General features: G+C 49.5%; 2 protein-coding genes across 2 annotated transcripts in view; one reads left to right on the forward strand and one right to left on the reverse strand.

Annotated features, from left to right (window-relative positions):
* Window positions 1-1,276: 1,276 nt before the first annotated feature.
* NHSL2 (NHS like 2) overlaps window positions 1,277-27,240 on the reverse strand; it is a 248,815-nt gene continuing 222,851 nt past the window's right edge. The window contains exons 3-9 of the mRNA XM_041740532.1: window positions 21,000-21,155; window positions 17,600-17,727; window positions 17,097-17,292; window positions 15,146-15,277; window positions 11,625-13,952; window positions 9,771-9,903; window positions 1,277-8,983 (exon numbers count right to left, since the gene is read on the reverse strand). Of these exons, the coding sequence (XP_041596466.1) occupies window positions 8,659-8,983; window positions 9,771-9,903; window positions 11,625-13,952; window positions 15,146-15,277; window positions 17,097-17,292; window positions 17,600-17,727; window positions 21,000-21,155 (3,398 nt within the window). The 3' untranslated portion in view covers window positions 1,277-8,658. The remainder of the gene's footprint in view (window positions 8,984-9,770; window positions 9,904-11,624; window positions 13,953-15,145; window positions 15,278-17,096; window positions 17,293-17,599; window positions 17,728-20,999; window positions 21,156-27,240) is intronic.
* On the forward strand, window positions 21,182-26,195 carry RTL5 (retrotransposon Gag like 5). Its single transcript, XM_041740533.1, has 2 exons — window positions 21,182-25,136; window positions 25,593-26,195. The coding sequence occupies exon 1, from the start codon at window positions 21,700-21,702 to the stop codon at window positions 23,431-23,433; it is 1,734 nt and encodes a 577-aa protein (XP_041596467.1). The 5' UTR covers window positions 21,182-21,699; the 3' UTR covers window positions 23,434-25,136; window positions 25,593-26,195.

A 27,240-nucleotide genomic window follows, 5' to 3' on the forward strand; every position in this document is an offset into this window, starting at 1 on the left:
TTGTAGTGCTGCACGAGGCATCCCTAGGAGTCCATCCTGGGGCCTGGGGGCCCAAGAGGCAGGGATTTAGGATCTAGGATTTAGGATTTAGGCAGGAAAACACCGTGGGCACAGAATACTTTCTATACTTCATTGGTTTTCTTGCTGGGGATAAATCTACAACAGATCCAAATTTCATTATAGAAAATGGACACATGGACATTCTGGGTTTTAAAACCACCCATGGGGGATCCCTGGGTGGCGCAGCGGTTTGGCGCCTGCCTTTGGCCCAGGGCGCGATCCTGGAGACCCGGGATCGAATCCCACGTCGGGCTCCTGGTGCATGGAGCCTGCTTCTCCCTCTGCCTGTGTCTCTGCCTCTCTCTCTCTCTCTCTCTCTCTCTCTCTCTCTGTGACTATCATAAATAATAAATAAGAAAAAAAGAAAAAAAAAGAATAAAACCACCCATGGGAACCCAGAGGGCTGGCTATTTTCCTAAGAAATTGTAGACTGGACTGGAATCTCATTGCCTGGGATGCCAGACTTTCCAGAGACAGCCCTAACCTCATGATGGCAATATGGGGCAGGGAAGGTCAGATGACCCCGGGTAGGGGTCCCCAGCCACAGTTTGGGAGACCAATGATGGGACAAAAGAAATAAGAAAACTCAGAAAGCCATTCTTTCCTGCCAGTTTACCATAAACTTCAGGAAGAAGAGGCACACTGGATAACTAAGACAGGAGGTCTGGAAAAAAGGATGAGGGTTTCTATACCAAGGTAGTCAGTGGGGGGGGGGGGAGAGAGAGAGAGAGAGAGAGAGAGAGAGAGAGAGAGAGAGAGAGAATGATGAAGAGCATCCTCTTAAAGAGTAATGAGCTGACACATACAGCCCTTCTCCGCCCACTTCTCTGCAGACTGGTGTGACAGTGAAGTAGATGGGAGGGCAGTGAACCACAGCATCCAGTATACAATCCAGTTATTGCATGGGGTCAGCCGTAGAAATGCCTGTCCCAGAAGACTGTCTGGACCAGGGGTCAGTAAACTATGACAAGCAAATCAAATATAGCCTGGGGGTTTCTATGGCCCAAGAGCTAAGTAAGGTATCTACATTTTTATTTTTTATCATTTTAAAGATTTTATTTATTTATTTATTTATTTATTTATTTATTTATTTATTCATGAGAGACACAGAAAGAGAGAAAGAGAGACAGACAGACAGACAGACCCAGGCAGAGGGAGAAGCAGACTCCATGCAAGGAGCCCAGTGTGGGACTTGATCCCAGATCCTGAGATCACACCCTGAGCCAAAAGGCAGACGCTCAACCACTGAACCACCCAGGCATCCCGGTATCTACATTTTTAAAGTATGGTAAAACAAAGAAACCAAGTAACGACAACAAAGAAAAATATGCTACAGAGACCACATGTGCCACCCCCAAACCCAAAATACTTAATATCTGGCTCTTCTACAAAAGTTTGTCAACCCCCGGGTCTAGATCCCACCAATCTCTGAGCATTCCTGAAAATGGAAACCAGAGGAGGTCCAGTAGAAACAAGGGAATGATGGAAATACCACTCCATATGATTGGTACAGCCCTAAAGGGACACTGCCTGTGGTTCCACAGCATAGTAAGGTATGCATGAACCATGGAAGGAAGCCCAAGAATAGCTAAAGAGAGAGTCACACTAGGCAAAGAATGTTCCAGAAAAGAGCATGCATGCAGAACTCAGTACTGATTAGGGAATTCTGTTATTTTCTGATAAGATGGGGATAGAATTTGAGTACAGGGATTGACATAACATCAAGCTAGATGAAGTTTCTAGAACACAACTAAATATCTCATGAGTATCTAACAGTCTGAAAACATTTCATAGAGTTTAAGGAGGGAAGGATAAAGTAGATTCTAGGAAAGCCTATATTGGCTTGCTCTACTTTACATAAATACCAATTTAAAAAGTTCACACTAAAAAGAAGTAGATACATTAGGGAACGTTGACAAGGGGGTTCTTTGTTTTTCTAAAGAAGTTGCAACATAAGACATAAGACACTTCTCTACCAAAAAGTGGAATTTGATCCACAAGAATTCATTTTTCAAACACCTCTTAGGGAAAACATATACAAAGTAGGAACATCTATTGAATTTGGAAGGGAAACGAATGTTTCTAAATTGAAAATTGGATTTGTCTTCAGATTCAAGTAAAGAAATCTTGAACATTTTCCCTTCAAGCATTTATAATTAGTTCACTGAAATACCCAGGAAATTCATGTGTCATAAAAGTAGAAGTCAGCTGTGGGTCTTCTATAAATGCAGTGCTTTAAATGAAAACACACTGGCCCCAGAGGCAGGAAACCTGGGATTGAGGCCAGGCTCTGTTACTGTGTACATGACCTTGTGTAAGTTATTTGACCTTTCTGGGCCTCATGTGTAAAATGAGAGGTTGGTCCCTTTTGGTTCTAACATTCCATGACTACAGATAAATATAGAAATTAGAGAAATACAACCACCTAGAAATAAGAAATATTACCTAAAGTAAGCTTTGGAGTCAGTAGAAAAGAGTCGCAATGAAATATAATAAGAATAAAATTTTAACCACTAGCCAGAGTAAATATATCTCATTTAAAAATTAATGAAAAGATTTGTCATTTACAGTTGATCAGGAGAGGTAAGAACATACATATTGATATTTCTTCACCATCATACATACGGAAGAGGAAATGAGTTTGGGGTGATTTATATAATGAGCACAATGCTGCGTCTGCATGCATAACATTTGATAAAATTGGATGTTAAAAAAAAAGCTGCACACCACATAAGGAATAAAGTTCCTATAAAGCTTGGAATTAAGGAGAAGCTGAGAGGGGTTAACTGTTGTTCCAATTCAGATTTTGTTGGTGCATTTGTTGATATCAAATTCCACTCTGTAGGCAAAATCTTAAAATCAGAGCCCTCGTAGAAAACAGCCACCATGGTGAAGATAGATATTTAAGGGTTGGAAATACCAGACAGAACACTTCTTCCTTTTTCCTATTTGTAAATTAAAAAAAAAATTAAACCCTGAACAGGCCAGATGTGCTGGCTAAGTCAAATAAAGGGTTTTGCAGGTTAAGCAAGTAGTTGATTCAATCTGATAATTTCTTAACACCAAACAAATGTATACCTGACCAGCACGACAATATACATCACTTGGCCAGACACTGATCACTCTAGTGACAGCAGAAACAATGGGAAAGGTTGGAACCATTTGGATAGTCGTACCATGATGATTCAGGGGCTTGAAGAAGTAACATCACTGAAGAAGAATACACACAACACACACACACATACATAATACAGAGCTGCTGCTGGTGGTTCTGAGATCACACTGTGAGAAACACTGGCCTCAATTTTTGGCTTACTTTGCCAAAAAACATATATACATATTTCACACAACCCTTTACTTATGCAAATTTATTTTTGCTACACTTATTATAAGCTCCTCAAATATTTGTCTCTAACCATTTACTACTGTATTCCTATATAAATCTGTTTCAGAATACTCTAATAAAACTTTATTTCATGTCATTGTTTAAATTGGAATTCTTATTTTTAAAAAAGATTTTATTTATTTATTCATGGGAGACACAGAGAGAGGCAGAGACATAGGAAGAGGGAGGAGAAGCAAGCTCCATGCAGAGACCCTGATGCAGGACTTGATACCAGGATTCTGGGATTATGCCCTGAGCCAAAGGCAGATGCTCAACCGCTGAGCCACCCAGGCATCCCTAAATTAGAATTCTTGATGCTTTTTGATGAAGGCAGCTATTTGTACCTCTTTCCCACTCTCTTGTCCTTTTAAATCCCTAATATCTTAGTGACTTTTAGCTGAAACACAAGCAAAGGCTTTGGAGGGACTGGGTGCACTGGCAGAGATTTGGTCTCTCTCACACCAAGCTGAAGTGATAGCACAAAACATAAATAAGAGGAAGGGAAGCAGAGACTTGTGTTCAGTAAAGTTGTACCTCCAGAAAGTTCAATAATTATCACCAACACTGGGCAACCAACATCGATCAGACATTGATTGGACAATTTCACCTTTCACGAAGAGGATACATTCTAACTCTAACTCCTTGTGTTCTTTTGCTAACATGATTAGTATTCCATTTGTGTCAAAATGTTACTTTACAATAGGAATGATCTCAGCCTTCTCGATGGCTCTCAGGAGCCATTGCTGAGAGTCTCTTGGTAGATGTGGTCCCTTGGTCCCCTGTCCAAGAGAACAGCACTGGGTATCAGGACTATGTAGCCAATCAGTGGCAATGTAATAAAATAATTCCAGGTTCTATATTTTGGAATTAGCTGACAGAGAATTTGGCCTTTCCGTGGTGAAAGATACACTTTGGCAATGAATTGGTGCCTAAAATTCTACAAGTAGAACTTCAATTCCTTTGGCTTTAGGCTTTTCCCCTGTTATAATGCAAGCGACCCTCACAATGTCAAAGTAAAGGACTTCATCCCTTTCCTGAGAGCACATTTTTCTTATTGAGGAGAACAAAACTAGGAGGCACTCAGGAGAGTTGTGCTGGGAATCAAGGTCTGGGGCACATGGAGTAGAAAGAGGAGAAAGGGGATCTCAGTCGCAGGCTTCCAACTCATTCACAATTTTGGTGAAGGACTGACCCCCCTGTCTGCATCCCTATTGAAATGGGTGCTAGCTTGCCACCCAGAGCAGGTTGCTTGGAAATCAACCATGTTTTCTGATAATTTTGAAGACCCTTTAATGTGTAGGCATACAAAGGTTGATAGCAATGGAAAAAAATAGATGGTAATAAAACATTTGGAGCAACAGCAGATAGGGAGCCATCAGAGGAACCACACTTCTGCACAGGAAGAAGATAAACTTGTATTTGTAGAGTGCAGAGTTCAGGGCTGGGACGAGGGTAAGGCACCTGCACAGCCCTGAGAGTGGGCACTTCATTCACCTCACTCTGGTCTTGGCCCTGGCAGATCAGATTAAAGTGAAAGCTTACTACTGTGTTATAGACTTGATGAGGATGGAAGGCTGCACTGGTGAGGAACAGAGCCCTAGCCATGAACTCATCTTTTTAGGGATGAGTTTGTGAGCAAGAGGGCAGGTGCATGGACACATCTGCTCAGACAGATTAGGTACAGCGGGATCACAATCTGATCAGTGTTGTCTAGAGAGTTGAAATGGATGTCCAGTGAAATGCTCACTGTAAGCCTTGCAGAATCTCCTCCATCTCTGCACATTCCAGGTAGTGCCTTTGGACCAACTGGTTGATTTGTGGTCACTAGGCTAACTTGAACTATTTAGCTGCCTGTGGTCTGCCTCCTTAAAGGATAAGCTGTAGGCTAAGGCATGCAGTTCATGGGGGTTGGGGCTGCGAGACAAGTTGGGGCCAGGTGGGAGGCCCAGGCGAGAGATGACGAAGGGGAAGGAGAAGAGGGACCAGCAAGGCTTCTTATTGTACCAAGAATGGCTTGCTCTCTACCCTCAACATCTGAACCACAAATAAGTAATGAACACCCACCTAGAGCAAAGCACTCTTAGCTACCCATTAACAATCCTGGGGATGACTCTCTCTACTTGTGACCAGAGTGAAAGTCAGTCTAGCAGAGCCACCTGCCACTATTGGTTGGAAAACAGAGCAAACAGAGCAAACAGAGGTATAGAAACAACTTGAATTGGAAGCTGACCTCCTAGGGCCAACTTCATTTCACTTGAGCCTTCTGGCTTTCACCTTCAAAAACTATTATCATTATGATCTGTATAAGTAACAATGGCAGTTGGAGGTTCTGTGAAAGCCTGCCTAGAGGGGCTTCCAGCCTGTCTTCTCCAGTCTTAGCAGAGTAGGTGTAGAAGGCAGCAAACATTGTGCTATGTGCCTCGGTGGGAGAGAGATTTGGTGTTATGATACTCACGGGGGCAAGAGAAGTTTGGTGTTAAGAGCAGAAAAGTGTTTGGTGTTACGGTCATCGAAGATGAGCAAATTTTACAGTTTGGTTGTTTTTTTTGGGGGGGGGGATTAGGTCCCCCACTTCAAAATTTTAAAGGAATATTTCTAGTCCTCAGAGTTATCTCTGCCCATACAATCATTGCCCCCAAATCCCCTTGTGCTAATAAATACACCACTGGGCACTCAAGGGTCATAGTAATGCTGCAGAAGATGTTATAAAAACCCCAGGTAGACAGACTACTGTAGAGGAAAGCAAGACTCAAGGTAATGGAAAAATACAAAAGTGTCTGGGCATTCAGCTTGAAAATCTTTTGGAAAAACCACCAGAGACAGCAAGTTGGCGGGAGAGGTGAAACCCACTAGAAGTAGCAAACAAGAAGCTTCTAGAAAAAGCAGCAGAAGTAACACAATCTATACTTATGTGAGTCTCACATTAGGCTTCAGAGTTCAGCTGTTCAAAGTGGTTCCCAAGGAGAAGGCCCTGGCAGCCTTTCACTTTTGTTAGGCCAAAGCATGAACACACCCCTTTGTTTCCCTACAGGAGAAAATGTTTCTGTCTTTTGGAATTCTGAGTCTGAGGCAGACAAGTGTGGCATTCGTATATAAATTCAGGCCAGGAACCAGTCTATTTTATCTCAGGCAAAACCCGTGAAATTCGATCAGGACCTTCAAACCGAATAGTCTGAATGCTTTCGAAAGCAACTGGGTTCTCGCTGTTTATTATTTTAAGTGTCCTCTGCCTAAATCAGGGGGAAGTGCTGATTGTGAAGAAGTTGGTGAGCCTGGCCTGTACTCAGAAGCCTAGAATTCAGAACCATACCAACCAAGGACCTAGGCTTTTTTTTTTTTTTTTATGATAGTCATACAGAGAGAAAGAGAGAGGCAGAGACACAGGCAGAGGGAGAAGCAGGCTCCATGCACCGGGAGCCTGACGTGGGATTCGATCCCGGGTCTCCAGGATCGCGCCCTGGGCCAAAGGCAGGCGCCAAACCGCTGCGCCACCCAGGGATCCCAGGACCTAGGCTTAAGGCTTCCAAGTGAGAGGCCCAAGTCTCCTCAGCTCTCAGCATGGTTTTTCAGCTGCTCTGTTAAGAGTGTGGGCAGTGGAGCTAAAAGCTTGCTTCTCATTGGTGAGCAATGAGACCTATCAAAATCAAGATTTACTTGTCTCCGGGGCAGTTTCTGCATCCTCCAGGAGGTCGGCCAATGAATGGAGGGGCGGTGGGGTGGGGAGTGGTAGTGAAGGAAGAAGGGGTCCAGCAAGTAGGCTACAATTTCATTGGATTTTTCTTTTCCCTTCTTCGGAAGGTGGACAATTAACCTTCCATTACTGGTCAGCCAGTTTTTGTTCAATGCATTGTTTGTTTTCTTCCTTCAGCCTCCCAGAAACCATACATATGAAAATCAAACAAATCACTGCTTTTGCTCTGCCTATAAAGTTGAACTGACAAGCATAGTTAGTGCCTATAAGCTTGCGTGTGTTGGGGGGTGGGGGACAAGGGGTCACAAGGATTGTTCTGGGGCTCTCTCAGCATCCTGTTTTCACCAGCCTCTACACTAACCCCCTCCAGCACAGTTAATTGAATGTTAGTTACACAGTGGAGCCTAAATGGCCAAAAAAAAATAGCCCTTTTTTTCTCTATGTGTTATGGGCCATAGCTACTGGCAAGGCTGCCTTTTAGGTTTTGGATAGATCCCTTTTAGTCCATACATTCCTGGTTTTGGAACAGATCAAGACTTCCTTTAAACAAAACAAAAGCAACCACAAACCACAACCTAAATCGAATGGAGGTGGACCAGTTACACTTACTTTCTCTCCTCCTTGAGCCTTTGATGCTGCTGCTCCTTCAGCTAATTACTTCCTGTAATGAAGGTTATATGCAAATGAAAGGAGAGTTCTTAGAGTGCAGCATGAGCTGGGCATCATCCTAACGTTGTTGACAGACACTTGAAGGATCTCAAGGCGCATGCGCATGTCGTTGGCTACCTCTGAGCAAACGCATGGCGGCCTCGTTTGTTGGCTGAACTTGGTTCATCCAAAGCAACCCAGTCCTGACTAGCTAAAGGGTTTTCTTGGGGGGTCGGAACTACATGTTTATTGAAACTCATTACCCTAATCACTGCGTAGACAATCAAACTGGAAAAGGCCTGAATTTCGAGACAGAGTTACATTCGTATTTTGCACGACAAAAGCCAGCCAATCAAGCCCATGCTGCAATAAGTGTACACCCGCAAACCTCTTGGGGTGGGGAGGGGAGGAGAGCTAAACTGTGGTCGAAGAGACCTCAGAGTCTTTCTGCTTCCCCACAAGGCCTTGCCGAGGAAAGTGAATGATCAGCAATGGCACCCCATGACCCCCACTTGTGGCAGCTCCAGCCCTCTCTCGTGAGACTCCTCCTCGGTGACAGGAGTCAGGGCCTGAGCGGTCCATTCAGTGAGTGAAAAGATGGTGCCTGCTAATCTCTCCTCAGGGCACACCACACTTGGGGGTTGGGAGAAAGGAGCAAATTGGTAGTCAGATTGAAAGGATGAAAGTGTAAAATGTCTGCAGATGATTCAAGGGCCTCTAGATGCATTGGCCTCTCTCTTGCTGTCCAGAGGGTGCATTAATGGAAAAGACACATAGGCTCTTTTGTGATTTTCATAGTTCCTTTCGAAAACCCTCTCTTCTCCTTTGTCTAACTCAAGTCCAGTCACTCAACCCTGTGCGCTGAACCCAGGACTTAGGTACCAGGGTTGTTGGTGGTCTCAAACTCTTTGGAAAATTGTGCAATAATTCTCCGAGCCAGCGGATTAGTGGTCTTGAGCAGTTCAGCGGCTGAGGGGCGGGACTTGGGGGTTGCCTTGCTTCCCTTCTTTTGCAGCAAGGCCTTGAAATCATTGTTTCTGCCAGCATCCAGGTTGGCGCTGCCACTCGACCCCGCAGAGACAGCTGACTCACTGATGGAAAAATCAGCTGTGTTCTTTATTGGTGAATGGGAGCTTGATCTGCTGCCACCAGCAAAGGCCTCCCCAGGCTCTTTCCAGCCAAGCAGCTTTCTTTTGGACCTTTAAATAAAGAGACAGTTGGCTTTGAGTGAATTTACACGGCAGACATTTCCTAATGCTTCATATAATTTCACAAAGGTCAGTGACATGATCTGGGAGCTTCTGCACAGCAGCCTTGCCAGCACTTGTACTTCCTAGTTTTCTCTGTCACTGCTAAGGCCTCAGGGATCCCTGTCTAGCTCCTTGCCTCAATGCTCCTTCCCGTGCCCTCAGCTGGGGTGCCTGTGAGCTTGGCCCTGCCCAGGTTCTGGGACCAGGGAAAAATTGAAGGAATCGAGACCAGTAGCTCAGTGACGGGGACTCAAGACAGCCCGAAAGCTAATCCGGTCCTAAACTGGTGCTCCCGCTTCAATAACTGAACTCTTTCCAGTTTTTCTCACCACCAAGCCCCTGTGTTGTGCCCCTACCCAGTGACTGGGTTCCAGTCTGGTCCCCCTCTGCCTGAGTGCCCGCTTTGGTATCAGGCTTGGCGCTCCACCGCACTTCTCACTAAGATTTTTTTGATACAAAGAAAACTGTGAAGGGTTAAATGTCTCTGTCTCTAGACAGCTACTGAGGGAGCAGATGGAGCCACAATAGGTTGCTAGGAGACAAGGGGCCTCCACTGGGCACCTGGTCCTCCCTTCCCCGCCCCTCCTCCACTTCACCCAAAGATGGCAGTAAATTGCATATGGGAGGCCCTGTGGCCTGCCAGTCGCCCTTAGTTTCCAGTTTCAATTCTCACGGCTGCTTAGAGGTATAAAAAGGGAAGGCAATCACAATAGGAATTAAGAAAATGGGTCTCGACCTGTGTATCACAGTAAATAAATCTTCGGTTGTGCGTGAAGCCACAAACACGTCATCATCATCTTCGGCGATCCATTCAGCTGTTTTGTCACTGATTATGCTTTTTTCTGCAGTGCCCGGTTCCATAGAACTCCCTAGGCATAAGAATTCAGAAGGAATTAAATACTCTGACCACAATAGTGGGGACCAAGCACACTCTCATATGAATTTCATTTGATGTTCAAAAGCAACTCTGGAAGGGCTGCTGGGCAGACTTTTAATGTCTCCATTTTGCAGAGGAACACAATGTTCAGAAGGTTAGTGTTTTGGCCAAGGTGGAGTGAGTGGTGAAGTTCAGCATGGGTCCCTGTTTTCTCATGCCTTTTTCATTACAACAGGTTGCCTGAGCATTCTCTTGCTTTGAATGCATCATTTTTAAAACTCAAGAAGCTGAGAGTAATCTAAAGCAATGACTCAACCAGTAGGTGGGAGCAAGACTTACCTGAATCTCAGAGGGAGCATGTGGAGTTTGACCAAGCTTATTCCAAAATTACCTGTGGCTTTGATTTGTTTGCCTGTTTCATTCTCTAGGATTTAACTTATGTTGGAAATGCAAATCAGCTTAAGGAAGATTTTTAAAAGATTTTTAAAGATTTTTAAAAAAGATTTTATTTATTATCTGAGAAAGAGAGAGAGAGAGCACGAGGTGGGGGGAGGAGCAGAGGGGGAGCAAGAGGGACAAGAGGACTCACAAACTGCACTGAGCAAGGAGCCCTATGTGGGACTCGATCCCAGGACCCCAAGATCCCAAGATCATGACCTAAGCCAAAACCAAGAGTCAGACGCCTGATAGAGCCACCCAGGTGCCCCTGGAAGGTGATCTTTGGTGTTAAGGGTTCTCATCAAAAAAGGATGAGAATCATGGATGGATCTGGAGGACAATATATTAAATGAAAGAGGAGGTCAAAAAAAGACCAGTGCAGTAGGATTCCGCTTACATGGGGTCCCTAGAGAGAGTCAAAATGATAGAAAGTAGGAGAGTGGTTGCCAGGGGCTGGGGCTGGTGAGTTATTGTTTAATGGATAGAGACCTCAGTTCTGCAAGATGAAGAGAACTCTAGAGAGGGAGGGCCGTCACGGCTGTATGACACCGAGCACGTACCAAACAGCACTGAGCTGTACACTTAAAAATGGTTACGATGGTAAATTTTATGCTATGTGTATTTGACCACAATTACATTGGAAAAGAGATGTGGGAAAAAAGACCCCCAAAAGGATGGGACCCCAAAAAGACCCCATCATCTAGCTCAGACTTCTTGTCCTGGGAAGAACTAGCCTTCAAAGAATCCAAGCAAGCAAGCTCCCTTTCCTCTAGAAAGCACTAAGAAAGGGTGCTGCTGGAAACCATGCCATGGTTTCCCAGGCTTGCAAGCCTGCTGTGGCACTGAACTCAGTCTGGGAGGCTACTTAATCCCATGCATGAAGCAAAAATCAGTGTGGCCAGAAAACAGTGCTGTCCAGTGGGGTGGAGAAAGCGTTCCTCGGCCAGGGGATGTATACTTGCCAAGGTAGATGGGCTCCTCCTAAGGCCCTAGGGTGCTAAGACCTAATTTGATTTTATTCTCTTAGCACCGGGGGCTCTGGGGTAGACTGGCCCAAACTGGGCCCTGGAGAGCCACCCCTGGGTCATTCCTAATCTGAAGGGCAGCGAGGCCTATTTGGAATAACCCAAACCCTCCAGAGATGTCTCCTAATGCCCTGGTTATCCTGGACTCAGAATCACTATTTGGGGGGCATTTGCTTCTGTCGCTGGCACTCTGCCCTCACCTCATCTTTCCTGGGATTGAAAGGAAAAGCCGGCAGACAGTTTTACTAACCTAGAGGACTTGCCTCCCTTTCACCTTCAGCCTGCAGCGGTGAAGTTGGCCTCGCACCAGGTGCCTTCAGGGGGTCACTGGTGGGCGGACACTTGGTGTCTTCCTGCAGGGTGATGATGGGGCTGTGGGGCAGCCTTAGTTCGGCCCTGAACACCTCCATGTGTGCTGTGGGTGATGTGAGAGGCAGGTACAGCACGCTGGGTTTTTTGGGGACAGGAGGTGGAATCTTGCCTTTCTTTTTCTCTGCTTCTTCCTGGCTCTGGAGGCTGATTCTTTCAGGCAGGGCTCTCACCTTGGGGCCCCCATCCTCCAGTGTGTCCTGGGGAGGTTGCTGTGTTCCTGAGAAGAAAGCACCAGAGGAACTGGCAAAAGGTGTGAAAGCAAGAGAAGAGGGCGCTGGTGGCTCCCTGGAGCCTCTGCCCTCGGGGAAGCCGGGGGACTTTGGTTTCCGCATCACCGTGTAGATGTCTTTGGGGAGTGGCCGCATGTGTTGAACAGAGATCTTGGGGGTCACAGCCAAGGTCGGTGAAGTGAGTGGGTACTCCTCAGGGGCAGATGGTGGCTTGTGGACCAAGCTGGGAGGCCTTTGGGCCACAAGGGGCTTCTCAGCTATGGGAGGTTTCATCTTTCTCTCCAGCAATACGAAGACCTCTGCTCTTGCGTCCTCAGCATAGTCAGGGCTCTCGATGTCATCTTCCGGCTCAGACTTGCTGACAGACCTCAGGTGAATGGAACGTAGGTCAGACTGAGTGACCATGGGCATAAATGGCTGGTTGGGGCTCTTTTTCAGGGCCAGCTTAGCCCCAAAATTTGTATCTGAATGATGCCGGCTCACCTTGGTTTTGCTTCGGATGGAGATGCTCATCCCAGACAGATCCAGGTTGGTTGAGGAGGTCAGCGGCAGGTCAAAGGACAACCGGGACTTGGAGATTTTCTCCATAGGCGATGTAGGGGGGAGTGATGACTTCCTCTCGGGTACCACTGGCCGCACCCGGACACTGCCGCTTGGAGGGGGCAGGTGGCCCAGGGTCAAGGACATGGAGACAGTGGGTGTTGGTGTCTCTGATTGGCTGGAGTAGCCACTGGAAGGTGACATCAGCCCAGTGGGCCTTCCTGGGGAGGACACTTCCCTGGCCTCCACCTCGATAGAGAGTTGGGAAGGTGTCGTGGCTCTGGATGTGGAAGGGGAGGCAAGAGACTCTGAGCTTCCCTGAACTTGAGTGCACTCGATGACTGTTGTGCCAGTGGCCGTGCTGGAGCTGGACAAGGATTGGTAGGTGTCGCTAGACTTCCAGTTAGTAGGATAACAGTGGTGGGAGAATTGTGCACCTTCTGGATCTTTGACGGTTGGCACAGCTGGGTGACCCTGAGCATCTGGGTGGGACGACTGACATCCTTGGTGTTCCAAGGAGAGGCAGAGACTCCTGGGCCTCTGGTCCTTGGGCAGCACTGACCCATGTTCTGGCAAGAGGACTGGCCCATCTTTGAGCAGTGAGACACTGCGCATCGGTGGGGAAGGCTTCTTCTTGGCCTTCCGGAGTGAGATACTCTTGGATCTCTGCCTTCTGGGCTGGGCCTCCTGTTGGGCGCTAAGGGAGGCAATGTTGTCAGTACTGTTACTGCCCTCAGAGCTTGTACTGGCATAAGGCAGGGCACAGGCTTCACTGGCCTTCTGTTCCTCATCATAGTCCACATCCGTGGTGCCAGAGTCCATGGGCACAGACAGTGACCGCTCCCGGAACCTGCTGGCACCCCCCCGGCCTGTCTCCAGCCTTGAGGTACCACTGGTGAGAAGGCCCATCTTGGAGGGTCGCTCTGATACTTGCCTTCGCTGAGTAGGATGCTCAGAGTTGCCAGTTGCCCCACTGCATCCTGTTGGGTTCTCTTGGGTAACAAAGAAGGTAGTGGCCTCCTTGGGGACTAGAGGTGGCAATGTGTGCAGAGAGACCCAAGCATTCCCAGAGGAAGGATTTCTTCCATTTTCACTGATTTGATTGTTCTGACTGGTGACACTTGGAGTCATGTAGGTAAAAGTATCTCCCTTCCAGGAAGCAGAGAACGTCGATTCCGTTGGTCCATTGCAAGAACTGGGGATGCTATACACCATTCCTATGCTCTCCATACCAGGAGGGTTTGTGCCACCACATGCCTGGAGAGGTTCTTCCGAATCACTAGAAGGACTCCTCAGTACTGGTGAGGTGAGATTTGGGAACTGAGCTTCCTGACCAATGGCAATTCTTCCATGAACCCCTTCTGGGATGGAATGACTGGACCTGATGTCTGAGGTGGCAGAGTGGGCCACACTGCCTGCAGGCCTGTTGCTGTGACCTGGAGGAGGTAAACACAGATAGTTAGTGCTGAAGCCAGGGATCCCCCAGCAGCTGTCTCGAGACAGGAGCACCAAATTTTTGCCAAGAAGCAATTGTCAACAACTCGGTTGGGATTCCTTGATTCTTCCTTTCCATAGATGAGGATGCTGGGGAAGTTCTGCCCCTGCCCATCACCACACGGTGAGTCACAGGGTTCCTGCCCTTGAATTGTCCAGGAGGCTGTCAAAGACTTTCCAGCTTTAATCATTCCTTTTAGAGCTCAAGTGGCATGTGAGACTACCTCGTTTTTCCCGAGCTTTCACTCCAGCCTCGTGAACCATCTCAGACCTCAGTGTTCCCCTTTCCTGAGATGAGATCAGATGCTTTTGCACTGATAAAGGACAGCGCTGTGTGACTTTCAGCCCTAGCAGTGAATCTGGAACATGCCACAGCTGGAAAGCTCAGAGTCTGGTTGCATGTTTGGTACCTGTCACTTTTTAGCTTTGCAACACACAAGAGACTTAGGACAACCCACAGATGTGAGGAAACCATTCAGATGTTCAAAATCCCTGAAGATTTTCCTACATACAATTATTACTGTCACGTCACTGCTGCTACTACTATAATACTTTATAAGAGCAGCCACTATGTGTCGAACACCCACTATGTACCAGGCACATGGTAGGAAAATTATATGTAATAACTCTAATCTGCACAACTCCACCAGGTTGGTAGTATGATCCCCAATTTAAAGATGAGGTGCTGAGGCTTAGGGAGGTTTATGTAAATTGGCCAAGGCATCACGGTTTTAGTAAAGTGGAGAGGCTGGGACTTGCATCCATATTTCACTGGTCTGTGCCCTTTGGCTGGCTTCCATTTAGTGGCAGTAATGGCTCTGTTAGGAAGGCACTTTTTGCGATGATTTCTGTCTTTATCTATTTGCCTAAATCTGACACATATGGCTATATTCCATGTAGAATGGGAAAAAAATAACATAATGGATTTATTAGCCTGGGAGATCTGCTTTCCGTATTCAGTTGATGTCCTTGACAAAAGGCCCTTGGTTATCCTTAATTAACACATCGGCTTTTTTGTGGGGGGGGACATTCAAAGCCCCCCCACACACACTGAATTATTCCTGGGTGGCAGGACTGGTGGGAGTGAACAAGGGATAAGGGGAAGGGTCTGGGGCATCAGCTGTGGTGGGGTCACCTTGGTCTCGCTGGGAAAAGTTAGAGAATCCAATAACGGTCCGCCTCCGCCTCAGGGTGGATTTGGGGTTCACAGCTGTCTCTGTGTTAAACAACGAGTGTCGCAAACTTGCATGTTTATCAAACTGCTGCCCTGTAGCCAAAATAAAGACACTTGGGTGCATCCTGGTTTCTGTTTACAGTACAGTGGAAATTGGTCTGAGGTAAACAGAAGGGATGATGGCAGTAGCAATGAGCATGAACAGAGTCCAGGCAAATGGCCTTTCTTCCTCATCCCTCCCAATTTAGCCCTGGGCACCCACAGCCCCAAGGCATACATGTTGTCTTTCCCAGGTCGAAGTCTGGGTCATCTGTGAGGTCTAGGTGGCCGAAGCCAGAGTTTTCAACCCTGATTTTTCAAAATCAATTGAGAAGCTCGTGAAACTCTAGTACCTGAACCCCACCAAGAACACTTAAATCTCTGGCTGTAGGGCCCAGGGAGAAGCGTTTTCTTCAGCTCCACAGGTGATGGATTATTCAGGTGTACAGCCTGGGGTGAGGACCACTGGTGTAGAGAGACAGGTTGAGACCAGATGTTGCTTGATTGTAATCGTTTCTCAAAGAAAGCCTTTGTATGGGCCAGGAGGGACAGTGCCTCCAAGAAGCTGCTCCCACTGCTCCCCACCATCCAGGAAGCAGCCTGATAGTCTGTCTTCCAGTCACCTGGTCACATTTTATCAACATTTATCCCAGTGTAGTGATTGAGATCTATTTCTCTTAAAATACTGGGTCAGTCTTGGATCCAGGGGAATTGCTGGGGCCGGGGTGGGGTAAGGCACACTGCTTCCCCCACTGTCTCTCACTGAGCAGCCAGTGGGCTAACCAGACCCCTCCCCTCTCAGCCCCACGGCTGCATGTGTACCCACTCCCCACTCTGCCCCCAGCAAGTGGCTCTGTGGGCAAAGCTCTGGGCAAGCCTCATTGAGAGTAAGGTGGAAGTTTAGAAACAAAGCTCCTGCTTTCACTTTGTGAGTCTCTCTTCTTGGCACTGGCTCCTCCTGGTACATGTCTCTAGGCTCTGAGCTCTGCCTCTGATTTCCTGAGAGGAAGCCAGTGGCACTGAATGACCCCATATCCAGGGAGCACTACCACATGTGGCCAGACCTGTCCTCATCACCTTTATCGCTTTTTCCATCAGCATACAACTGGCCACTCCTGGCTCACAAGATGCCTCCGGTCCCTTTAAGTTATGAGGTCTTCACCGCATCAGGTGGTCAGCCCTAGTCCCTTCTGCAAGGACTCACCTCCTCCTCCTCCTCTTCCATTTACTGCTGGGAGAGTGTGGAGCATAAATTAATAATGGGCGTGGTCTAGGGGGCCACAGGCCCCTGAAGTCAGAGCCAGCCCAGCTGGTTTGCCGTGGCCTCTTTCTATGACTTTTCTCATAGCACGAGGTGAAGATGCCCACCTCACTAGAAGGCCCAATGTCCCCTTAAAGTGCCACGAGGCCCCTGCTCCGTGTCCTGCGGTGTGAGCCTTCCTCTCACCATCAGCACTACAAACCTCATACTTCTACTCTGCCTCCTACCCGTGTGCTACAGATCTGGCTTCTGGCACAAGAAGTTTCCCTTCCCCATACCAAACCTAACTCACAAACTTTAAGTTTCCCCTGATGATCCAAAGAGCACACACATTCATAAAGTTTTAGAGTTTTCTGTTAAGAGAAATTTGTTTGCTATCAAATGGGCTCAGTTAGTGTGCTAGTGCCAGTAGAGAGGGAAGAAAGAGCAGCCAGAACCCCCTCTTGTGCATGCCCCTGTTCCCTGGCAAGAGTCATGACCTTGACCGTGCAGGGTGAGCCAGCAGCAGTCTCGCTCCCCCCACCCCCACCCTCGGCACCCAGTGCATTTGGAGAGGATGGTCTGTGGCTGGCATGGAGGGAAGCAAACAGAGGTGGTGCTAAGCAACTCTACCAGAGATGTTGATGGGCACAATGTCAGGTTGCGTGGAGCAAGGCTGAAGCCACCGCTTCTCCTCTAGGATGGGCAGAGGGAAGGGGCTATTCCAGGCAGCTTGCTTGTCGGCTGTGGTAGACAGGCTCGAGGAGGCCTCAGGGGCCCTCACACCCTGGGTGGTAGTCTCATCCTCGCTCAGCTGCCATTTTGTAGGCTGTTGGGAAAGAAGGTGATGGGAAGGGGTGTGGTCCCGACGAGATGAGCTGTGCCCATGGGATGGCTGTCTAGACAGAGTGGCCAGAGGCTTTGTCTGGGAGGCAGGAAAGTGTGGATGGGCTGCCAGGCTAGACACCTGCTGTGAAAGGCCCATGTTGGCTGGGCCTCAGGATAAGCTCTGCTGGAAAGCAGAGGTGAACAGCAGCGTCTGGTGGGTAATGTACACAGCTCAAGATCCCCTGTCAATGAGTGCAGAGAGAGCTCTGCCATGCTGGCCCTCACAGGTTGGGGAAGAGGCAACTCACCATCAATACAAGCTCCAGACGCCTGCCAGCCTGGGGCCTTGGGCTAGGAGTGGGCTCGAGGGCCTCATCAGCAGAGCGGAAGGTCTGCCCCAGAAGTCTGGCCTCTGAGTACTGTTCCTCATATTCTTCTGAAAAATAGCACAGTAGATACACACTCTAGGGGGCCACGGCCAGGCATCAGGCCGGGAGAGGACCGCAAGTGGGGGCTCCTGCCCTAGCTGCCAGGCCTGACTTGCCTTGTTTCCTTCTGGTTTTTCCCTCAGCATCTGAACCTCTGGATTCAGAAGCTGAAAAATGCCCAATTCCTAGGGCTACAAGGGCCGAGGAGAAAAGAGAGTCAATAAAATCAAGTCATGCTGGTTCTGAGACCAAGCCTATGTCTCCATGGCCTCCACCTTAGGCGCTCAGCTTAGAGCAGAGACTCAGGGTGCAGATACCTTTGCTACCTTATGTTGCAGGGTCCTCACTCTGAAGCCCCGCAGCTCTTTAGGTGTTCTGCAAGCCTGGCAGGGAAAGGACCTGTGTGAAGCCTGAAGAAATCTGCACTGGGAAGCCCAATGCGGATTGCTCCCCTGAATCTCAAGAACTCTCATCTGGGCCTCCGAGGGCCTGGTTCCCTGCACCTCAGTCTCACTGTGGGTGGTGTTGGGTCCAGGGGTGCTAAGATGAAGTAGAGGGAAGGCAGAGGTAGTGGCAGAGAAGGAAGGAGAAGTAGAGGGGTATTGTCAGTGAGTATGAAGGATGCACGAGATCTGAATGGGTTTCACTGAAGTGATGAATTTGATGAGTAAATGAGGAATGTGAGAGCAAAGAACCAACAGGTGGGGCTCTCTGCACATTTCAACAAGACTCATAGAAACTTGGACTGGGGGGGGGGGCAAAAGTTCTCTGATCCAACAGCCCATTCTGGGATCAGAGTTCCTCCTCAACATCCCTTCGAGATGCTTCTGCGGCTTCCACACAGACCTGCAGAGAAGGGGAGCAGCCTTCCTTCTAAGGCAGCTCATCCCATCCAAGGACAGTTGGTGTTGCCAGGCATGGCAGGAAAGTTCTTATCCTGAGGTGCTATCTGCCTCCCTCTAGGTTTCCACCCACCAGTCCTAAATTTGCCTATGGTGGCAACATAGAGCACACCAACTCCTTTTCTGCGTGGCAGCTCCTCTTTATCTGCACACAAGACACATGGTGTCCCTTGGAATATTGCTTATCTAAGGTCACTACTGCCCTGGCAAGGGAGGCAGGTGTTTTGGCTGTCATCCACTTGGGTGGCCCAACTACCATTTTCTACTCTCCATAAGAGTTAACCTTCATTGGTATGGATAAATGAGAGCTGCTAAGACTTCTTTTCACACGTAATGGACACTCAACAAATATCTACTGAGCACCTTTTGGAGATCCAGCTCTGTGCTGGGTTCTTCTGGAAACCCAAGGGTACCAAGAGATGTGATTCCTCCTGTCGAGAAGCTCAGTCTGGTTAGGTGGACAAACTATAAGCCCAGGCCTAGTAGGTGAATGAGTAAATGAATGAGCAAATGGAAGAAGAAGCAGTTTGGAACTCTTTGCAAGTCCTCTGGACCTGGATGGCACAAGGTGGCTGGCAGGAGTGCTCAATGAAGGGAATGAGCAAAGTGTAGAACTAGTGTTCAAGGTTTTTTTTTATTTTTTTTATTTTTTTTATTTTTTTATTTAAAAAAAAATTTTTTTTTTATTATTTATTTACGATAGTCACAGAGAGGGAGAGAGAGAGAGAGGCAGAGACACAGGCAGAGGGAGAAGCAGGCTCCATGCACCAGGAGCCCGACGTGGGATTCGATCCCGGGTCTCCAGGATCGCGCCCTGAGCCAAAGGCAGGCGCCAAACCGCTGCGCCACCCAGGGATCCCCATCAAGGTTTTTTTTTTTATATTTTGTTTTGGTTTTTGTTTTTTGATAAGGCAGAGAACTTTGAAGAAAGCATAAGGATTGGAGGTTGAAAGACAGAGGAAGGGCTTCTGGGCTTGGAAAAGAGGCCTCAGGAGGACAGTGAGTGCCTTGAGTTAGGTATGGAGCTTGCAACTACCATTGAGATTTTATTTGTATTAATTACTTCATGGACATATAACTTACATACGGTTAGGTGCACAAATCCTCGGCGCACAGCTCAGTGAATTTTGACATATGCACATCTCTTGTAACCTCCATCTGGATACCGTAATCCCCAGGTTGTCTCTCTTCTAGCATTGAGTTTTAATCTCTTTGCCACTTAACATTGGCTAAATCCCTGTGGTTGATGTATTTGGTTTACATAGGGTAAGGTCCTAGCAGTGACCGAATCGTTTCCTCTTTTACATTAACTTTAATACTGTGCCCAATTAAGCCTGTGTTTCAGAGGACACATACTGGGAGTGGATGGTGCATCTTATTGGGAGTCTCTCCAGCTACAAGATACTCTTGCTGAGCAGGTTACATACCCTTTTTAATTCCCACAAAACTGCTATTTGGTAACTGGAATCTCACGTTAAAGATAATCTGCACAATGTCCCACAGCTAGTTAGGTGTGGGATTTGAATGAGATTCTAGCTCTGTCTGATTTCAGAGTCTGGGTTTTCTCACTCTGCCTGGTACATGCAGTGTGACTGCTCAGGCACTCTGACTGAGCTGTTTTTCCGGGTTGTGTGAACCTAGCTTTGTGTACAGTTTGCTCATCTGTATACTCCAAAGGCACGAGTCACGGAATTGGGGATGAGGAGAGCTCTGTATACTGTGTATTGGGCTCACCTTTTGGTTTCAGGTAGGTTCCACGCTCGGTGTGGAGCCCGAGGAGGGGACCAAACCCAGGACCCTGAGATTAGAACCTGAGCTGAGATGGAGAGTAAGATGCTCAACTGATTGAGCCACCTGGGTGTCCCTACCGGGCTTACTTTGATGAGGCAGTAGTTACCCAGGAGATAGGCTGACAGGTTTTGGCAAGTGCAGGGCGGGTGAAGCCCAGAGGGGGAGACCCTGCAGATGCCTCCATTGTCCTTGGGTGTGAGGATTCCAAAGGCATGGGTGACGTGGTGAGAGGGTCTAGAAGGTCTGTGAGGCCACGCTGTGGGAGTCTCTCACCCAGCTCCCTTCGTAAATGGCTTGACCAGTACCCTGCTTCTGGCTCAGTCCCTTCCTCTCCTGGCCTCCTGAACTGAAAAAGAGAGGGGTGGGGAGGGGGGAGTGAGTAAACAGCTGGAGAAATGGAGCCCTCTCGAAGCTTCTGGAAGGTAAAAAGATGGCAAACGTGTTTTGTTTTTCAGTGGGGTTTAAACTGTTTTTTTTTTTTCCTCTCTCTCTCTCGCTGGCCCCTGTCCTCTTTCTTCTTCGCCTCCCTCCAGCCGCTGCGCATCTCGCCTGTGGGCTCCGGCCGCAGCCCCCCTCCCTCTCAGTACCTTGCAACAGGCTCTGGAGATTGAGCTGCGCCTCTCGAAGCAGCTCCTCTACACTCGGGGGCCTGCCCGAGGAGAGGAACACGTTCACTGGCTGTCGCCATGACGACCTCGAGTGGGCAGTCGCTGTCGCATTTTCCCGACCCGAGTTAGCTGCAGCTAGGGAAGGAGAGAGTCAGTGAGAAGCGCAGGCGGGGGGTGGGGAGTAGGGGGGGCCGCCCGGGCCACTGGGCGCCTGCGGATCCCTAAGACCCGCCCCAGCCGGGGGTGGGGGGCGGCGCGAGTCTGCGCTTAAAAGGCGGGGACTCGTCAGCCGCAAGATTTTTCCTCGACAGATCCTGCCGCAGTCTGCTTCCCTCCTGCCCCGCCAGCCTCCGCCCGCCCCGCCTGCTGCCTGCCGCCCGCGTCCTCTGCCCGGCACCTCCCGGCTACCGCCGCCGCCGGCCCTCTCCGATCCCCGATCCCCCGGACGAGGTAAAGCGCCCCGCGGCCCAGCCGCTGGGCCCTCCAGCCGGAGCGCCCGCCCTCCGGTCTCGCCCCAGTGGGTGTGGCTCGGCCTCTCCCGCTCCCCGCCACCGCGGCCCTCCGATCCCCTCCCCCCTCCGCGCCCAGCTGCCGCATTTCAGCCTCCTCTCGCGGCCTCCAGCTCCCCACCCCCACCCTCGCCCCCGCCCTCAGACCCAGGGCCCCCGAGTTAATCCTAATGTCCGAGGCCGCAGGAAATCTAAACAGCCTGCGCATGGCGAACGTGGCCCTTCGAGAAGAATTAAATGCTCTTCGCGGGGAGAATGCCAATTTGGGCCTTCAGCTCGGAAGAGCTCTAGCCGAGGTTAATTCCTTGCGGGGCAACGTCTCGAGCTACATCCGCTGGCCAGTGCCGGTGGTGCCCGTCCTTGCCGAGGAGAACTTTGAGTTCCCGCTCAGCGAGATCGACGCAGTTCCCGAGGGGGAGCTGCCTTTCTTGTGCTGGCCTCCCCCTCGCGCGGAGCCCGAGTACGCCTCGGACGAACTGTTGATTAGCGTGATCCAGGATTGCAGTACCTCCGATGCGCCGGTCGACCCTCCCCCGCTGCCCATCCCGCCTCCGCTGGCGCTGCCCCCGCCCCCAGCCAAGGAGCTGCCCCCGCAGCCTCCTCTGCCGCCGCTGGAGCGGCCTGAGCTAGAGCCCTTCTCGGGCGACCCAGTCTACCTGGCTGAATTCCTGATGCAGCTAGAGACCTTCATAGCTGACCATGAGGATCATTTCCCCGGGGGCGCCGAACGGGTGGCCTTTCTGATCTCTTTTTTCGCGGGCGAAGCCAAGGACTGGGCCATCTCAGTCACCCGGGAAGGAAGCCCCCTGCGTGCCAATTTCCCACGCTTCCTGGATGAGATCCGCAAGGAATTCTGCGGCCCCATCCCCCCAAGCGTGGCTAAAAAGGCCATCCGCAAGCTCAAGCAGGGGGACTGTACCCTAGGCAGCTATGCGGATGCTTTTCAGTTCCTGGCCCAGTTCTTGTCTTGGGATGACTGCCGCCTTCAAAACCAGTTCCTTAAAGGCCTGTCTGAATTCTTCCGCAAGGAGCTCTTATGGTCCACTGAAATGGCCGACCTGGACGAGCTGATTCTCGAATGTGTGGAGATAGAAAGAAAAGTGCGTGTCCCCAAGCCAATCCCGCTCCCTGGGGTTCGCAACATCTTCTTCCCTTTTGCTGCGGACCCTAATAACGCTGACAGTGATGATGAAGAGTACTACAGTGACGAAGATGAAGAGACACGCAGGCGCAAGCTTTATGACCGGGAACAGCGGAGGCGCATGAGAGCTATTCAGCAGGAGGCGAGGGAGGAGGAAGAAAAGAGGAAGAAGGAGGAAGAAAAGAGGAAGAAGCAGGAAGAGATGAGGAAGAAGCAGCAGGAGGAGATGAGGAAGAAGCAGCAGGAGGAGATGAGGAAGAAACAGGAAGAGAAGGAAGAGGAAGATGATGAGGACGAGGAGGTGGACGTGGATGGGGACGTGGATGTAGAGCTGATCAAGGATGAAGACGAGAATAAGGGCGAACGTTTGGGCCCTCTGCCAGAGCCAGACCCGGACCAGGAGCCAGAGCCCGAGCCAGAGCCGGAGTCAGAGGATGAAACCCAAGATGATGACCTCGATGAGATGATGGAGATGGAACCCACTGTTGCCCACGCTTCATCCCAGACCACTGGGTTCTACCATGAGAATTTCCTGGATGCCTCGCCCCCCATAATCCAGCCTAGCAGGAGGAGGAACCAGAATCGAGTCCCACTTCTGGAGGGCCTTCCAGGTACCAATTCACCCTTCTATAGTTCACCGCCACTGATTCGCCGTGCAGGCCGCCTGGGGCAACGCCAAATTCGAAGACGTCCCCCAGTGTTATTCCGCCTCACCCCGAGACAGGGGGGCCACCGGGCCGCACGTGGCCGAATTCGTGTGTGAGTGGCTGGGGCAAGCTCACCACACAGAACACACCCTTCTACTGCGTCCCCTGCCCCTGCTATTGCTGCCACACTTGCACCATTTGCTGACCAGTACTTGAGGGAGTTCCAGACCCATAGAGCCTGAAGAAAGACCTATAGAGCTCCAGATCGTATTGCAGCCATGACCAGGGAGTGACACGGGAGTGACACGTGTCCAGCCAAGGCCACCTGCGAAGGAAGGGATCAGCAATAGTTGTCCCCTTGGAGTGCACTGTGCTCAATCTTTGCCATGAACTAGAGAGCAGGTTTCTGGGCCTGTTCCCATAAAAGAACTGGTCACCCTCTTGTATTTCCCCCTCTAGTTGTCCCTAACCCTCACCTCTCCTGCGTTTATTCATCCTGTGTCCTACGGTTTTATCCTCTGACTGGCTCGCCAGGACTTCACCCAATGCCTCACTGACCTGCCCCAGTGAGAGAAAGGACAGGCTACACCGAACTCGTAAAGCCACTGAGGCCACTTACTAGATAGAATCAACTGAAAGCGGGATGGTATCAAGAGACACATGAAAAGCCTACACTTGTTTCAAGCTCCCCCCCCCCCTTTCTGGCAGAAGGGCCCTGAGGAGAACATTGCATCCAGCCCAGGGAGTGTGCACGAAGCCACACGTCAGATAGACACCATGGCTGAGATATGCTTTTGATTGACTGACCGAGCAACTGGTTCCTCCTCCCCACAGACTCCTGTAGCGGGGCCCTTGGGTCAGCTCTCCAAGTCCGGGACCCTCGCCTCTTACTAAATTGCCTCCCTGGGCATCCCCAGCAGACGAAGCCCAGTGTTACAGGCTCTCACCCTTTTCTTGATGTTGCCTAAAAGGTGGAGGAGGAGGGGAGGGGGGCGGGTGGCGGCGGTGGAGGAGGAAACAGCAGCAGCTACTTAGCTTGACATTGTAAGGAGTGAATCTTTCCTTAGGGATGGTGGTCTCCTTCCCTGGCCAGACCTTGGACTGCAGCCCCCCACCAAAGGTCTTTGCAGGAGCCTTGCCATCCTAAAGATTCCAGAAGAAGCATCATTGGCCTTTCTTCCCTGGACTTCCAGAGATTGAGAGAGAGAGAGAGAGAGAGAGAGAGAGAGCGAGCCAGCCCAAGCTCTGCTCTTTGACATTGACTTAAAGGATTCCTTGGTTCTGAGAGGAGAGAGGAAGGTTTTGTCTACAGCCTTGCAGCTGGGACATCTTCATGTTTCTCATATGGGGTGGGAGGCGAGCCATGGCCTGGTGCTGGGCTTCGGTTAGACAATGAGACTTAAGAGGGTGACTGCCTCCTAGTAACTCCTGGGACTTCTGGATACAAACCCAGGGACCCTCATAGAGTCCTGCTGCTTGTCTTGGGTCCAGAAAACACTGCTTTTGCAGTGAAAAATACACACTATGTCACTCTGGCCACAGAATGCCAGCCAAATACATTGCTGGCCTGAACTGCCCTCAACACAGCTTCCTGCCACAGTGCCTGGCAGCTGGGCAAGTGCAGCCAAAATGTCTGTGGCCAGAGGGAAGAAAACAGTAAATTATGCCTCTGTTCCTCACCGGAGTCTGACAGATAACCTCAGCCCAGCCTTAGGATTTTGAGCCTGGAGGCAAGAGGAAGGCGCTGGAAGAAGAGGAGTCACAGAGAAATCCAGTCCTCTGGCTAGTTTCTGGTGAGGTCTCTATTCATCAGTGGGAGGTAAGAAGCCCTTCTGTTTAAAACACACTTCTCAGCCCAGGGATCAGTGGAGCTGGGTTCCTATAATCTGTTGTTACCTTTTAAGAAAGGCTCCCCACTTCTCTAAGGAGAAAAGTGACAGATAATCATAATAGAAAATTTGGAAAATAGAGAAAATTATAAAGGACAAACACCCCCCCCCCCAGGCATTCAGAATCTGGCCACACAGATGCAAGTACTATTAACACTTTGTTGCTTTTCTTTCTAGCATGTTCTCTGTCTTTTTGAAGCTGAGATCATCCTGTAAGCTCTTGATCAGCAGGATTTAAAATGGCTGCCACCTATGCAGTCATGCATACTGAGTAATTTATTTAAGCAGTCTCCTGATTCGTTGCACATTTCAATTGCCTGGTTTTCTCCATTCCCATCAGTACAGGAGTCAACAACCCTGTAAAGAAAATTTTGTCTGTTTTTCAGCTATTTCCTCAGGAGAGAGTTCCAGAAGGGGAACTGCTGTCCTAGGCTGTGGACCCTGTTTGCTGATGGTCGACACACTGGCCCTGCTGCCCATGTCCCTGCCAGAGAAGTGCAAAGGACAGGTGCCTTGCACCCCGACCTCCAGGGACCCTTCAGCACAGGCCCTGCTGTTCCCATGGTGCTTCTCACCCTGAGCTCCTGTAGCCTCAGCCAGGGAAAGAGTGGATGAGCAGTGAGCTGGTTTCTTGCCCTCCGGTGGCAGCGGGGAGCGGGGGGGGGGGGGGTTGAGCTTCCCTTTGACCCTCTTCCCCCCCTTTCCCAGATCTTCAATATTTGTTGTGATGTAACAGCCACAAGAGCTGTAAGAGGAACTATGGGCTTTGGGTGTTTTCTTGGGTTGAAAAGGGGTGGGGGGAGGGTGGGGGGGAAATGCATGCAAGGGTATGAAGGCAGCCCAAGGATTCCCAGAGACTCGGGAGGAAACCTGTTTGAAACAAAAATGTGTTATTGTTATTGTGTTATTGTTGCATTACTGTGTTGTGAAGATAAATTGTTCTGTATGCTAAAGCTTTCTCCTCAATAAAAATATAAAGGGTGTGTAAAGACCATGTCTCTCTGGCTTATTGGGCAAACATAGGTGGGCACTCAATAGCCATGGGGCATTTCCCAGGCACCTGGCCTGAAGCCTTGCAATCCTTTGATGAGGAAATTAAGGCACAGCAAGGCTCAAGGGACCTGCCTAGAGTTCTACGCACTTGTGAATGGCAGCTGTTGGGAGGGAGGTAAAAAGACTGAGTCATCTTGAAAAATAGCATTAGTTCTCCACTTACTGGGATATCAAGGTATGGATGGCCCCATCCTATCATTCTATAACAGCACCTCTCCTGGCCCCCAACACGTACACACACACACACCGCACACGCATGTCCACAGCTCTGAAAGAAGTGGGGAAGGCGGTAGGGCCCTTCCACTTTGGGGCACTAGGTGGTGCTACTGTACACCACTGAGCTAGATGCTGCAGATTTTTTTTTTTTTTTTTTTTTTTTTTTTTTTGCAGATGCTGCAGATTTTTGAATACACCTGCCCAGAGCGGTTCACAGAGAGACCCTCAGCAAAATTTCACCTCCTCACAGACTGTAGGGTTAGAAGACCATCCCATTCTTGGATTTGCTAACGTTTCCCAGCTATGGATTGGAATTTCTTACCCCTGGGACAGCGGGTGGGATGTTCATTGAGCCCCCTACAAGATAGGTTCCAGTGTTACACCAGGCCCTTCATATCCTCTGTTACCTCATTTCATCTTATCCTCATCTTACAGATGAGGAAACAAAGGCTTAGAGAAGTCAGGGGCCCAAGGTTTACAGCTGGCAAATGGCTTTTTACACAGTTCCACTGGCTGCCCACTAGTCACCTCCAGGGACACTTGGCTCCTCTGGTGGTCCTAGTGCCTCCTGGGTTGGCCTGCCCACCCTCCCCCCAGCTTACAGGAGCACAGTGGGAAACAAAGCCTGGTTTCAGAAGCACATTTGTGTTGCCCCTTTAAGAGGGAGGGAAGGAGGAACCAGCATGTTTCACCGACAAATCTCATTTCATTCCCATAACAAGTCAATGTCTCCTTTTAGAGCCGAAGGAGACTTCGGCTTCCCCC

The sequence above is a fragment of the Vulpes lagopus genome, chromosome X (assembly GCF_018345385.1).
Source record: "Vulpes lagopus strain Blue_001 chromosome X, ASM1834538v1, whole genome shotgun sequence".
Taxonomy (NCBI): Eukaryota; Metazoa; Chordata; class Mammalia; order Carnivora; family Canidae; genus Vulpes; species Vulpes lagopus.